The sequence below is a fragment of the Molossus molossus genome, unplaced genomic scaffold, assembly GCF_014108415.1.
Source record: "Molossus molossus isolate mMolMol1 unplaced genomic scaffold, mMolMol1.p scaffold_m16_p_12, whole genome shotgun sequence".
NCBI classification, from domain to species: Eukaryota; Metazoa; Chordata; class Mammalia; order Chiroptera; family Molossidae; genus Molossus; species Molossus molossus.
In genome coordinates this window covers 90,814,652-90,828,661 of record NW_023425347.1, presented here as the reverse complement: position 1 = coordinate 90,828,661, position 14,010 = coordinate 90,814,652, and the positions used below count along the sequence as shown (strand labels likewise).

Below are 14,010 nucleotides of genomic sequence, written 5' to 3'. Positions count from 1 at the left end.
AGAGGTCAAGAAGAATAAGGACTGAGGAACAATTATAAACTAAATGAGACTAAGGACAAATAACTAAATGCAATGTGGAAGCCTGGAACAGAAATAGGAGTGGAAAAGTTGGTAAAAATCTTAATAATAGGTCTGCAGTAGCTGATAATATTGTATCTATGTTAATTTCATGTTCTTGATAATTGTACTATGATTATGGAACACTTAATATTAGTGGAAAGATGTGAGGAGTAAAAGGAAACTCTTCCTACTATTTGGGCAAGTTATTTGTAAGTCTAAAATTAGTTCAAATGAAGGTGGTTGTTTTTTTAAAGGTGGCTGACAAATACTTTGCTCCTATGTAGTTCACACACTAATGCCAAAGACCTTTATAACTATAAAATCAAACATAAATTGTTTGACCAAGGGTTTAAAATGCTTCATAAAGCATTTTAGTAGAAATAGCATAAAAATTCCTAATTTTTTAAGCTATATAATGGTTACTAATTAGAGTGACCATATACCATCCAAACCAGGACTGTAACAGAATAAAACCTATGGCCACACTAGTAGTAGGCCAAAGTGGTCAATGTTATTCAAGACCTAAAATCAGTTTGAATTGAAATAAACTTGATGTTTAGACAAGTCACTTCACCTCCCTCAGCCTTGGGAACAAACATCCCTGGGCGAGGAGGCCAGAGAAAGTGACCAGGAAATCCCCTAAGCAGGCTATGTAAAGGGGAAATAAGCTAATGCATATTTAAAATTTTTTTTCTTTATTGATTTTTTTTAGAGAGAGGAAGGAAGAGGGAGAGCCAGAAACATCAATGAGAGAGAATATTGATTGGCCACCTCTTGCATGCCCCCCACTGGGGATATGGCCCACAACCTGGGAATGCGCCGTGACCAGGAATCAAACCAGTGACCTCTTGGTGCATGGGTCGATGCTCAACCACTGACCCACACAGTCAGGCGCTAATACACATTTATATGATTGAATTTATTATGAATTTTTAAAGTTCAAGAATAAAATCAGACTTAACTAACATGTACCACATTCAAGTACACTCACCCAGTCACAATATAAAAGCTAATAAGCTGCCCTGACAGGTTTGGCTCACTGGCTAGAGTGTTGGCCTGGGCACTGAAGGGTCTCAGGTTCGATTCCAGTCAAGGACTAATACTTGGTTTGCAGGTTCAATACCCAGCCCTGGTCGGAGCGCGTGCAGGGAGGCAACCAATCAATGTGTCTCTCTCACATGGGTGTTTCTCTCTGTCCCTCTCTCTCTCTCCACCCCCCCTTCCCTCTCTCCAAAAATCAATGGAAAAAATATCCTCAGGTGAGGATTAACAAAAAATAAAATAAAAAAGGTAATAAGCTAAGGTCAAGTTCTCTGCTGTCTGCTTTTGAAAGCTGTTACCTTAGGAGGTTGGACTGGTTCCAAATTCTAATATTTCTGAAAAAGATCAAGAATGTAATATTGAGAGTATCAATTGAATATGATATAATAGCCTCAAAGATTCAACAATATTAATCAGTCGCTTGATGTCATTAAAATTCTACCAAAGGTCCTACTTTCTTTGCATATTTAGTAAGAGCTAAACTAAAGATATACATAATTTATAAAACAAAAACAGATATAATCTTTAAAAATCAGCAACCACATTCCCCAACTGTAATATTTCAAGTCATTTGAAGAGATTTTTTTCATATGTGGAAAATCCTCATCCAAAGCAAACAAATTCTGTTTTTTAATTATACCTGAAAGGTTATAAAAAGACTTCTTTAATATGGTCTTTTCCTGAATAGCAAAAAAAAAAAAATCTTGTTAGGTTAGCACTATTTCACAATTTTGTTTCTTTATAATAATACATTAAAATAGCCCAAGGGTATAACCTAATGAATAAAAAATCAGATTTAGCTAAAAAATTACATAAATGCTTAAGGACAGAACAAACATTCTATGTGAAATACAATAACCCAAGAATCTGTAACTTGCTCACAATTTCAATTCTTCACAGGTCAGCAAACAGTCAAAACTCATACTTTATTTTTTACAAAGCTATCACTGCCTAATAGGAATTTACATTAATGGAAACAGTCAAAATCTCTTTTGAATAGCTCTCCCGTTTTCTAGGCATTATGCAAAAGGTTGAAATGGTACAAAGTTCATTTATTTTATAAATAGCACACCTTACCCCATTCTCAAGCACTTAATGGATGTAAAACATTATATACTGTTCTATGATGCCATTCCAACTCTCCAAATGTTCCATTCCTTATTTCACCTTGCACACCTCAACCAAATAAATCTTCAAAAATACTGTTTTTAAGTCAGTTTTCCAATAAATAAAAAAACAAAACAAAAAATGCAAATGATATTTGGCAGTTCAATATAAGGAAATAGTCTTTTCAACAAAAGGTACTAAGATAACTGGATATTGCCCTGGCCGGTTTGGCTCAGAGGTTAGAGCGTCGGCCTGCGGTACGGAGAGACCCAGGTTCGGTTCCCGCTAAGGGCGCGTACCTCGGTTGCAGTTTGTCCCCAGCCCTGGTTGGTCGTGCGGGTGGCAACCACTCGCTGTGTCCCTTCACATCGATGTTTCTCTCTCTCTCTCTCTCTCTCTTCCTCTCTCTCCCTCCCGCTCTGTCTGAACAAAAAATGCAAAAATGTCCTCGGGTGAGGATTAAAAAAAAAAGATAACTGGATATTCACATCGAAAAGAATAGACTTAAGCCCTGGCCGGTTTGGCTCAGCGGTTAGGGTGTCGGCCCGTGGACTGGAGAGTCCTGGGTTCGGTTCCTGCTAGAGGCACATACCTCTGTTGCAGTTTGTCCCCAACCCTGGTTGGAGTCGTGTGGATGGCAACCACTCAATGTGTCTGTCTCACGCTGATGTTTCTCTCTCTCTCTCTCCCTCCCGCTCTATCTGAAGATAAATGCAAAAAAAGATGTCCTTGGGTAAGGACTAAAAAAAAAAAAAAAAATAGACTTAAATCCCTAATTCACATCATACACAAAAATTAAATCAAAATGGATCTAAGACCTAAATGTTAGAGCTAAAATTATAAAACTCTTAGAAGAAAACAAAGGAGTAAATCTTTGTAACCCTGGGTTAGGCAAAGCCTTCTCAGACACAATACAGAAGCACAAGTGACAAAAGAAAAACAAATCAGACTTTATCAAAACTAAACACTTTTGTGCTTCAAAGGACTCTATCAAGAAAATAAAAAGACCCACTAAAGAGGAGAAAATACTTGCAAAAGTTGTATCTGATAAGGGACTTGTTTCCAGAATATATAAAGACCTCTTACAACTCAGTAACATAAAGACAACCCCAATTAAAAATTGGACAAAGGATTTTAACAGACATTTCTCCAAAATCAAATGCCCAATAAGTACCCGAAAAGATGCTCAATATCATTAGCCATCAAGGAAAAGCAAATCAAAACCCATCAGGTAATACTTCACACCCACTCGGATGGTCTATAACCAAAAAGATAGCTAACAACTGTTAGAACCCTCATAAAGTACTGGTAGAAATGTAAAATGGTTAAAAAAAAAAAAAAAAAAGTAAAACCATGGCAGTCAATTTGGAAAACAATTTGGCAGTTCTTCAAAATGCTAAATACCGAGTTACCTCATAAAACCCAGCACCTGTACTCCTAGGTATATGTCCAAGAGAAAAAATATACAGCCACACAAAAACATTCAGAGCATAATTATTCATAACAGTCAAATGTTGAAACAACCTAAATGTCTACAAAATGAAGAATGAAAAAAGAAAATGTGATACTTGGAATATTATTCAACAATTAAGAAAAGCAGTAGTACTAAAACACATTACAACAAACAATCCTTGAAAAACATTATGCAAAGTAAGAGAAACCAGTGACAAAAGACTATATATTAGTCCATTTATATAAAATGTACAGAATAAATAAAACTGTAGAGGCAGAAAGTAGGCTAGTACTTCTAGAGCAGAAAGAACTGGGGGGAAATGGGAAGTCTAATGGGTTTCTTTTGGGAATGATGAAAATGTCTAAAATTGATTGTGGTGATGGTTGCATAATTCTGTGAACATACTCAAAAACACTAAATTTGTACCCTCTAAATGCATGGCTTGTATGATATGTGAATTACACCTGGATAAAGTTTTAAAACATAATGGCTTGAAGTCTAATCTTCTCTTCTTATATTCATTCAAAGCCCTCTAGAATCTGGATCCATTATCTTGAGTATTCTACCACAAGAATCCTCCACTACAAGTATAGGATTCAGGATCCTTACAACCCAGCACATACCATGCATATTTTAAGCCCAAATCTTTGTTCATGCTGATGACCCACTCACCACAAGCCACTCCCCTCCTCTGCCCTTCCAAACTCCAACTAGTCTTAAACTCTTAATTGCAATTTTTAAAGTCATCTCTCAGTTCAAATTGTTTCTCATATGCCATTTTCTAGGGCCATCTCCCTCACTCTTTCTCTCTTGTATTCCTCCACTCACTCTATCCTTTTTTTTTAAGATTTTTTTAAATTGATTTTTAGAGAGAGAGGAAGGGAAAGGGAAACCTCCATGTAACATCAAAACATAGATCAGTTACCTCCTGCAAGCCCCATACCGAAGATTGAGCCCACAACCCCAGCATGTGCCCTGACCAGGAATCAAACCAGCAACCTTTCAGTACACAGGACCCGCCCAACCAACTGAGCCACACCAGCCAGGGCATCCTCCACTCTATCTTTAAGGTTCAGTCTTTTCCATTCTCAATATAAATATACTGTATTCTACAAATATATAGTAATGAAAGGAAACTAGACTTTGGGTGGTGAGCACACAATACAGCAGCAATTTTCAACCTTTTTCATGTCATGGCACACATCAACTAATTAGTAAAATTCTGCGGCACACCAAAAAAATGTATTTTTTGCCAATCTGACAAAAGAAAAAAATGTGTAATTTTATTCATTCACACCGATGGCTATTATTGTACTGGTTGTTGTAATTTTTTTATTTGACAACCTAAGGGAAAAGAGGTCAGCACCCCTGATTAAACAGTCAGGTATTGCATGTTTTAAAAATTCTTGTGGCTCACCAGTTGAAAATCACTGCAGTAGTGTATACAGACATCAAACTATAATGCTGTACACCTGAAATTTAAATAATTTTATTAACCAATGTCACCCTAATAAACTTAATTTTTAAAAAAACACTGCAGCCCTGATCAGGTACTCAGATGGTTAGAGCATCACCCAGATATACCAACGTTGCAGGTTAGATCCCCGGTCACAGCACATACAAGAATCAACCAATGAATGTATAAATAAGTGGAACAACAAACCGATATACCTGTCTGTCTCTCTCCCTAAAAAGAAAAAATATATATCAATAAAAAATTGTTTTTAGCCCTGGCCGGTTTTGCTCAGCGGTTAGTGCGTCGGCCTGCAGTCCAGAGAAACCCGGGTTCGATACCCGCTAGGGCACATACCTTGGTTGCAGTTTGTCCCAGCCCTGGTTGGGTCGTGCGGGTGGCAACCACTCACTCGATGTGTCCCTTTCATATCGATGTTTCTCTCTCTCTATCTGTTCCTCCCACTCTATCTGAACAAAAAATGGAAAAATGTCCTCGGGTGAGGATTAAAAAAAAATTGTTTTTAAATAAAGGTCATAAAAACTAACAAATTTCAAATGTACTTAAATAGTTCAAACTCTCTCAAATTTCAGCTGAGGCTACCAGAGAGTGAAAAACTCCTTCTGTTCGGCAGCAAGCCAAAGAACTAGGAGCCATTTGAGAATTCAAAAGTAGCTTAGGATTCTGCAGTATTTCATAGATGCAAATCTCGGCTACAGTTTATACATTGCTTGAAGTCATGCACCTGGCTAATAATCAGGAAATAGTTGTTTTCATATTATATTAGCTCAAAGTATTATTCCTAAGGTAAAAATAGATGGTGTCTCATCACAGTTTATTCCAGAACTTGATTTTCCTCAGACCTCATAATGAACTAACTGTATCATCACCACCCAGAGCGAGCCAGCAACTGACTATGGCAACCTTATTTTATGGTCTCAAACCATCCCATGACAGACTACAGTCTTCACTAAAGTCATAAAGGTGCCAGTCTGTTGGGCTGAATTTAACATCAGTAAGCCAAAAAATAGTTGCCTTCCCCCCAGCACCAGTGCTTGACAGACAGCAGAAAGTCTGTAAATATTTGAGTGAAAGGTTAGTTAGCATGCTTCCAATATCAGTAAGTCTCCATAGAAAAGTGTCATTGACCATCAGACAGATTAAGAAATAATAGGTCTCTGCCCTGGCCGGTTTGGCTCAGCATTGGCCCGCAGACGGGGGAGTCCTGGGTTCGATTTCCACTAAGGGCACGTACCCCAGTTGCAGTTTGTCCCCGGCCCCGGTTGGGGTTGTGCGGGTGGCAACCAATCGATGTGTCTCTCTCACTTCAATGTTTCTCCCTCTCTCTCTTCCTCCCCCTCTCCCTCCAGCTCTATCTAAAGATAAATGCAAAAAAAAAAAAATATCGCCCTGGCCAGTTTGGCTCAGCGGTTAGAGCGTCGGCCTGCGGTCCGGAGAGACCTGGGTTCGGTTCCCGCTAAGGGCACGTACTTCGGTTGCGGTTTGTCCCCGGCCCTGGTTGGTCGTGTGGGTGGCAGCCACTCGATGTGTCCCTTCATGTCGATGTTTCTCACTCTCTCTCCCTTCCTCTCTCTCCCTCCCATTCTATCTGTACAAAAAATGAAAAAATATCCTCAGGTGAGGATTAAAAAAAATAATAAAATAGGTCTCTATAAATCCTTCCCGTCTACTTACAGGAAAAAAACAAACCTCAAACTATAATGTTCAGAATCATAAGTCATTATATTTCAAGATTGTCATGTGATAAACTAGTCTAACCCCTTCTTTTTATTTTTTATTTATTTTTTTATCCTCACCCGAGGACATTTTTGCATTTATCTTCAGATAGAGGAGAGAGAGAGGGAGGCAGGGAGGGAGAGAGGGAGGGAGGGAGGGAGAGAAACACTGACATGAGAGACACACATTGAGTGGTTGCCACACAACCCCAACCGGGGCCAGGGACAAACTGCAACTGAGGTACATGCCCTTAGTGGGAACAGAACCCAGGACACTCTGGTCCGCGGGCCATTACTCTAACCGCTGAGCCAAACCGGACAAGGCACCCCTTCTTTTCAGAGAAGAGAAAAATGGTACCCAGAACAGTTATGTGACTTGTCCAAGATAACACATCTATTAGAATGGAAGAGCCAAACTGAAATTCAGTGTTTTGACTCCAAATCAGGTATACTTCTCAATACACCAAGCTAAATCTACTTATATTTCAAGGCTAGCATGTACTCTTTCCAAGTCAAAGTCTAATATCAGGACAGGAGGGGCCAAATCCCTGGTAGGGGGCATGCAGGAGGAGGTCAATGGATGTTTCTATCTCCTGCTCCCTTCCTCTCCCTAAAATCAATAAAGTTATTAAAATGCTAAAATTTAAAAAAAAGAAAAAAAGGAGGATACGAGGATATTATGAGATGAGTGGAAAAGAGACAAGGGAAGGACCAGTCAAATCTGATATGTATCTTCTCATACTCTAATTCCTCCATTAGGATTCAGAAGAGACTTTGAATTTTTAGCAACTATTTTGATAGCCACATTCTCTGGTAACTCCTCTAGCTTCTCTGTTTCTACTAAAAACCTGAAATGTGACTGACATTTACCAAAGTCCTATGCAGCTGCAAAAGCAATGACTTTGGGAAAAATCAGCTGGAAAGAGAAGAAAACTATGTAAATCTTAGGTAACTCTTACTTATCCTTCTAATCTGGCTCAGGCGTCAAGGTAGAGGAAGCCCAGTTTCCTCCTTCCCCCAGAGCAGGCGCTTATAGCCCACTTATCTTTGTACTTGCCTCATGATATTCTGTCCACTTACCTGTCTGGAACTAGAGGGCAAAAATTTTATCTTAGCTTTGGCACACAGTAGATGCTCAGTAAATGAAGTCCCAATATAAATAGCTAAAATGTGGCAATCCTATTTATGAGTTAAAATGGCTTTCGAGCATTTTTTAGCAGTAGACCTTTTGGTAAAAAATCTTATCAGGGCCCTGGCCGGTTTGGCTCAGCGGTTAGAGCGTCCGCCTGCGGTCCAGAGAGACCCGGGTTCGGTTCCCGCTAAGGGCATGTACCTTGGTTGCAGTTTGTTCCCGGCCCTGGTTGGTCGTGCGGGTGGCAGCCAATCGATATGTCCTTTTCACATCGATGTTTCCCTCTCTCTCTCTTCTTCTCTCTCCCTCCCACTCTGTCTGTACAAAAAATGGAAAAATGTCCTCAAATGAGGATAAAAAAAAAAAAAAAAATCTTATCAGAAACGCAAGCAACATAGTTTAAATTCTCAACTTGACAGAAAACACCTCACTTGAAGATGAGTAAGCCTAGGACAGGAAATATCAGCAGAAGAGGCAAGAGCCTATGTGACTCGGATATCTGAACAACTTTTTTCCTTCTTTATCTCCATCTTACATAGGTCTTCTCTCTTTCCTAAAAGAGGATCGGCTCTCTAGGAGCACAGGTCCACCTCTGTTAGTGGGATCTGAGAGCAGACACAGACTGCTGGTCACTACATGAGCTACAGAGTTCTACTAGTTAGTTACAATGGTATTTTGCTGGAGGCCTTCTTATCTTCTGAACAAATAGGTACACTAAACCAAATGTGGCAGGCCTATTCCTATGCTTTAAGGCTCAGTAAAGATAACCTACTTGCCTAGCAGTATGTGGCTATAAACTAATTAAAACAAGGTACAGTATCAATGCATTCTAGATTACTCCATAAAGCTTCTTAACTGTATTACAGACCTTCCCCTAGCTATCAAATATGGGAAACTATCCTTCTGCCCATTCCCATATGCAGACTTAGTAAGTAGTAGTGTGGCACAGTAGGAAGGGCATTCATTGGCTTTGGAGGCATTCATGTCACAGTCTGAACTGCAGACCACCACTTATTAGATGGACAACCTTGGGAACGTTACTTCAGTTTCTTCATCTGTAAAATAGAGTACCCACCTCATTAGGGTTCTTGTGAGAATTAAAACCATGCATGTATGACTCCTAGAACAGTAGGCACTCATTAAATGGATACTATTATTAATATTATTCAGATTTAGCTTTGGTAAAGAGGAAAAAAAAAAAAAAATGCAAACATTACTGGATTTAGCCTAAAGATAAAAATAAAAGATTAACACAGAAAACATTTAAAAATTATAATACCAAAAAAAAAGGAGGGGATATTTCTTTTAATATATTCCTATCTAAGACAAAATAGCTAAAGACACAGGTCATTTTCAGATTGCCACAGGCCTTTACCAAATTTAGTTCCTTCGAAGAACCCACTGCTCTTTGTTGTTGTTAATTCTCACCCAAGGATATTTTTTCCATTGATTTGGAGGGTGGGGGAGACAACAATGGGAGAGAAATATATCAACTGGTTGCCTCCTGCAAGCACCCTGACTGGGGCCGGGGATAAGACCTGCCACCAGGTACATGCCCTTGACTAGGAATAGAACCCATGACCCTTCAGTGCACGAGCCCACGCTCAAACCACTCAATCACCAAAGGCAAGGGCTGCCCTCATTTTCTTAACCAAACTGGCTGCCCGAAAACAGTAACTAGACTCCCTAGACGTGTCAGCAGCCCTGAGAGAAATTACACTCTGAAGTCTTTCCATATAAATAGAGAGAACATTCTGTGTTCATAACAGACTGCAAAATTGTTCTATTATGTCAGAACTATTTGGGCACCTGATTTCAAACTCATTTATCTTTACTTATCAGAAGGGTAGGCAATTTCCATCTAAAAGGCTAGACTTTTAATGGAGTGGAGGTACACACACAAAAAAAACACCCTGAAAACAATATTTTCCTGTACACAGACAGTTTTCTGTGGAGAGGCTCTATAAGTTTTCATCAAACTATCAAAATTGTTTGTTATGGCCCTGGCTGGTCTGGCCCAGCAGTTGGAGCACCAACCTGTGGACCAGAGAGTCTTGGGTTCGGTTCCCGCTAGGGGCACGTACCAAAAAAAAAAAAAACTGTTTGTTACCCAGAAAAAGTTAAGAATCATTCTTAAGATTCTCAACAGAGCCCCTTAGACCCTCAGACTGGGAAGCTGGGGTGATCATATCTCTAGGCAAGTATTCCGAAGTGCCAATTTCATAAACTATTCATACTGGATTATGTTATGAAAACTCAAAGCATATTTCTCCTTTGCCATTAACATTTCTCATATCAGTGTTTATCTTCTTTCATCCCCCACCATCCCTGCCCACCCTTGCCTCTTTGCAATCATACAAGAAATGGCTTTATGGGCCTCCATGCAATACTGATGCCTACCTTAAGTAGGTTCCAGTTTCTACTCAAATCCATTATTGTTAACATTTCCCTTCATTTCTGATTTGTCACTTGAACACTAAGTACAAATAAAGGACACCTTGTCATGTGAATCCACTTCTAGCATTTTTTTTTAATTTATTTTTTTATTTTATTTTATTTTGTGTGTGTGTGTTATGTGCCCCTAACGGGAACCGAACCCGGGACTCTCTGGTCCGCAGGCCAATGCTCAACCGCTGAGCCAAATTGGCTAGGGCTCCTTCTAGCATTTTTACAAATTTAAAACATTGGCTGAATTTATTAATTCAATTCAAACACAACTGCACTTGAATATTTTGAGGAAGTGGAGATTTAATCAAGCCATAGAAGCCCTTGGCCAAGCAGCTCAGTTGGTTAAAGCATCATCCGGATACATCAAGGTTGCAGGTTCAATTCCAGTCAGGGCACATACAAGAATCAACCAATGAGTCCATGTTTCTCCCTCCCTCTCTCCCTCCCTTCCTCTCTAAATAAAAAATAAATAATTTTTTTTTTTTTTTTTTTTTATCCTCACCCAAGGACATTTTTCCATTTTTTGTTCAGATAGAGTGGAAGGAAGAGAGAGAAAGAGAGAAAGAGAGAGAGAGAGAGAGAGAGAAACATCGATATGAAAGGGACACATTGAGTGGTTGCCACCCACACACGATCCAACCAGGGCTGGGGACAAACTGCAACCGAGGTACGTGCCCTTAGCGGGAACCGAATCCAGGTCTCTCTGGACCGCAGGCCGACGCTCTAACTGCTGAGCCAAACCGGCCAGGGCAAAAAATAAATAATTTTTAAAGCTATAGAAAGAGCAACTCCAGCTCTGTGCTCGAGTCTTGATGCTTCAAGGTATATCAATTTATCACACGATGACCACTATTGTCAAATACAAATTTACACACTCCCTTAGGGTAGTGCAGCAAAAATGCTGTTTTAATTCACTTTTAACCAAATGCCCATTCCCACTGATAAATTTCACCATTGGTATGTTCTAATGAAATCTGTAACCTGTATTTCATTTACTATACAAACTTTTAGATTTTAGCTATTGCAATCTTTCAGTGTGTAAAGCAAAGAGAAGATAACAGGGTTGTGAAATACATCAAGAAAATTACTTTTAGCTTCAATGACATGAAGCAAAGTAAAGTCGCACAGAACCATTGGAAAATACATCTTAAATGTATCCCCTTTAACAACTGCTGCAGTATTAGTAACTACTTTTATGTTGCAACCAACTCAGAGCTTTTATTAAGTCCTTCCTTCATGAAATGTACTGAGAAAAAGCATACTTGAAACACGTAAGTCACAGCTGTGTGTCCAAATAATATCACCAAATCCTCTAACGACTGTACATTCCTTACTTTTTATCACTTTGTACATCAAGAACACATACTATGGACTTCCTTTCATTTGTTTAATTGCCAAAGCAGCTCAGAGATGCAGCAAAATAACTTACTTGGTGGCACTGTATAAAAATGTACAATCCTAACCAAGTATGGGCAATCAAGACAAAAAAAAAAAGACAAATTAGAAAGAAATGTAAACTCATAAAGCATTAAGTACGTTGAAGAGATCCAGCACTGAACGCTACCTTAAAGTAGGCAAATTAGCCAACCCTTTTTCCCCCAAAGGAAAACAACTAGGGATATTCATCAAAATTAACCAGATTTTCCATGAACATCAAACAGTAAGGTATCATACTAAGCATTCTCATCAGTGAACAATTCTTAATTGAACAGAATCATGCAGGATAAAAACATTATGAAATCAGTACACACATCACACTGGAACGGAATTTATCTTTACTCTGAGCCACACTGCCTTAACTGAAGAAAATGTAGACTAACAATATTTAAATAAGAGAAAATGACACTTGACAAAAACCAAAAGGATGACCCGAAATAACTCTAGAAGGAAGATAACTTTCCCTTCTCAAAGTAATCGATACAGACGAGAATCAAACTACACTGTGAAATAATCTGTAGACCTCACAGCAGTGAGTTTCTTATTTGCTCAAACATCCTACTCATTCCAAAAGTCAAAACACACGATGACAAACACAAAAACACAACACATCTAACGTCCAATGATTATTAAGACTTACACAAGTATAGCGGCTGGGGGAGTGCATGATGAAATGTTATTCTCAGGTAGGTAACACCTTTCTAAATCTCCGTGGAATTCATGTACTCAACGTTTTACCTTCAGCGACTAGTTTTTGACTCAAATACCTCGTCACCAAATCTTTTCAATCAAAGCTGCCCCAAAACACTACAATCGAGCAAATAACACAATCTAATTAAACACAACCAATACCAGACTTTATACCAGGAGCTCTGGTCCCCTCTAGACATCAGGCCTATGAAAAATAAATTAAAGCCCTTTAAAAATATTCAGCATAACAAGCCTTCCAAGAATTAAGATTTGGCGGGGGGGAGGGGGGATATGTTGAAGGATAACGTCAGTTAACTTCCTCTTCCTTTAAAAAGGTCAAAGACAGGGAAGCGTCCGGTGTAACATTTCCTCTTTAGATCACGTTCCACCACAAACCACATCACAACTCCCCCGATCACTAAAAAAATTAGCCAGGGGGAATGCCTTCTGTGCATTTTCACCGTAGATTTTAAATCCAACTTACCTCAGAAACGAGCTGATCAGTTTCAAACAGGAAATGTACCAATAAAGTTTAATATATATCAATAATAATTAGGGGAGCCCACTATGCCCCGCTGCAGGGGGAGCTGAAGGGAGATGAGGAGGAGGGTGTAGTCCTCACAACAATCAGAGCAAAGCTTTGCCTGCAGGGTTGGTCCCAGGCACCAGCAAATTCTGCCTAATAAAGGGCTGGGGGTGGGAGGATTTTAGGGGAGGAGTGGTGAAAAGGGGGAAGGCTCCCCCAGCTCTAAAAAGGAAAGGCTGCAGAAGCAAGGCCGAGTAGAGCTAGTTTTCACAGTATTGCAGAAGGTCCCGGGGTCCCCCGCAATGCTGCTGCTGGGGCACCTCAAAAGCTCCAGCCAAGCCCGGTGTGGGGGCTTAAGGAACAGCCTCTCTTCCCTGGCTAGGCTGTGGCGGCCAGCAGGAGCGTCCCCGATGGGGCCACAGCACCCTGCTCTGCGGCGAAAAGACCCGAAGGGTCGGCAGGGAGGTGAAAAGGATACTGTTGGGGCGCCTGGGTCTGGAGGGCCCTGATGTTCGGGTGAGGAGGGGCTGCTACCGCCGCCGCCGCCGCCGCCGCTGCTGCTGCCGCCGCCGCCGCCGCCGCCGCCGGGTGAGGAGGCGGTACCGCTGCCGCCGCCGCCGCCGCTCCGGTGCCGGGTCCGGTTCCTGCTGCAGCCGCTGAGCCTGATTTCAGAGCCGGTTTCTGCGGTAAACTCATGGCAAAGCGAAGCCACCAACCCCCCCAGAGCGGGACCGGGCGCGCCGGGGTGCAGGGGCCGGGGGCGGCGGGGGGGCGGGATGGGGGCAGACCCGGGGAGGCGGCGGGAGCGGAGGGTCGGGGGGAGGCTGGGAGGAGGAGAAGGAGGGGGCCGGGGCCGGTCACACACGCCCGCCGCCGCCGCCGCCGCCGCCGCCGCCGCCGCCGGCAGCAGCAGCCGCCCCGCGGGCC

At 41.0% G+C, this 14,010-nt stretch overlaps 1 protein-coding gene across 4 annotated transcripts in view; it reads right to left on the bottom strand.

The window, feature by feature from the left end:
• EIF4G3 (eukaryotic translation initiation factor 4 gamma 3) overlaps positions 1-13,779 on the bottom strand; it is a 319,284-nt gene extending 305,505 nt beyond the window's left edge. For all 4 annotated transcript variants that reach the window (XM_036256518.1, XM_036256520.1, XM_036256521.1 and 1 more), the window contains exon 1: positions 13,562-13,779. In XM_036256518.1, coding sequence (XP_036112411.1) covers positions 13,562-13,779 — 218 coding nt within the window. The remainder of the gene's footprint in view (positions 1-13,561) is intronic.
• Positions 13,780-14,010: the final 231 nt, after the last annotated feature.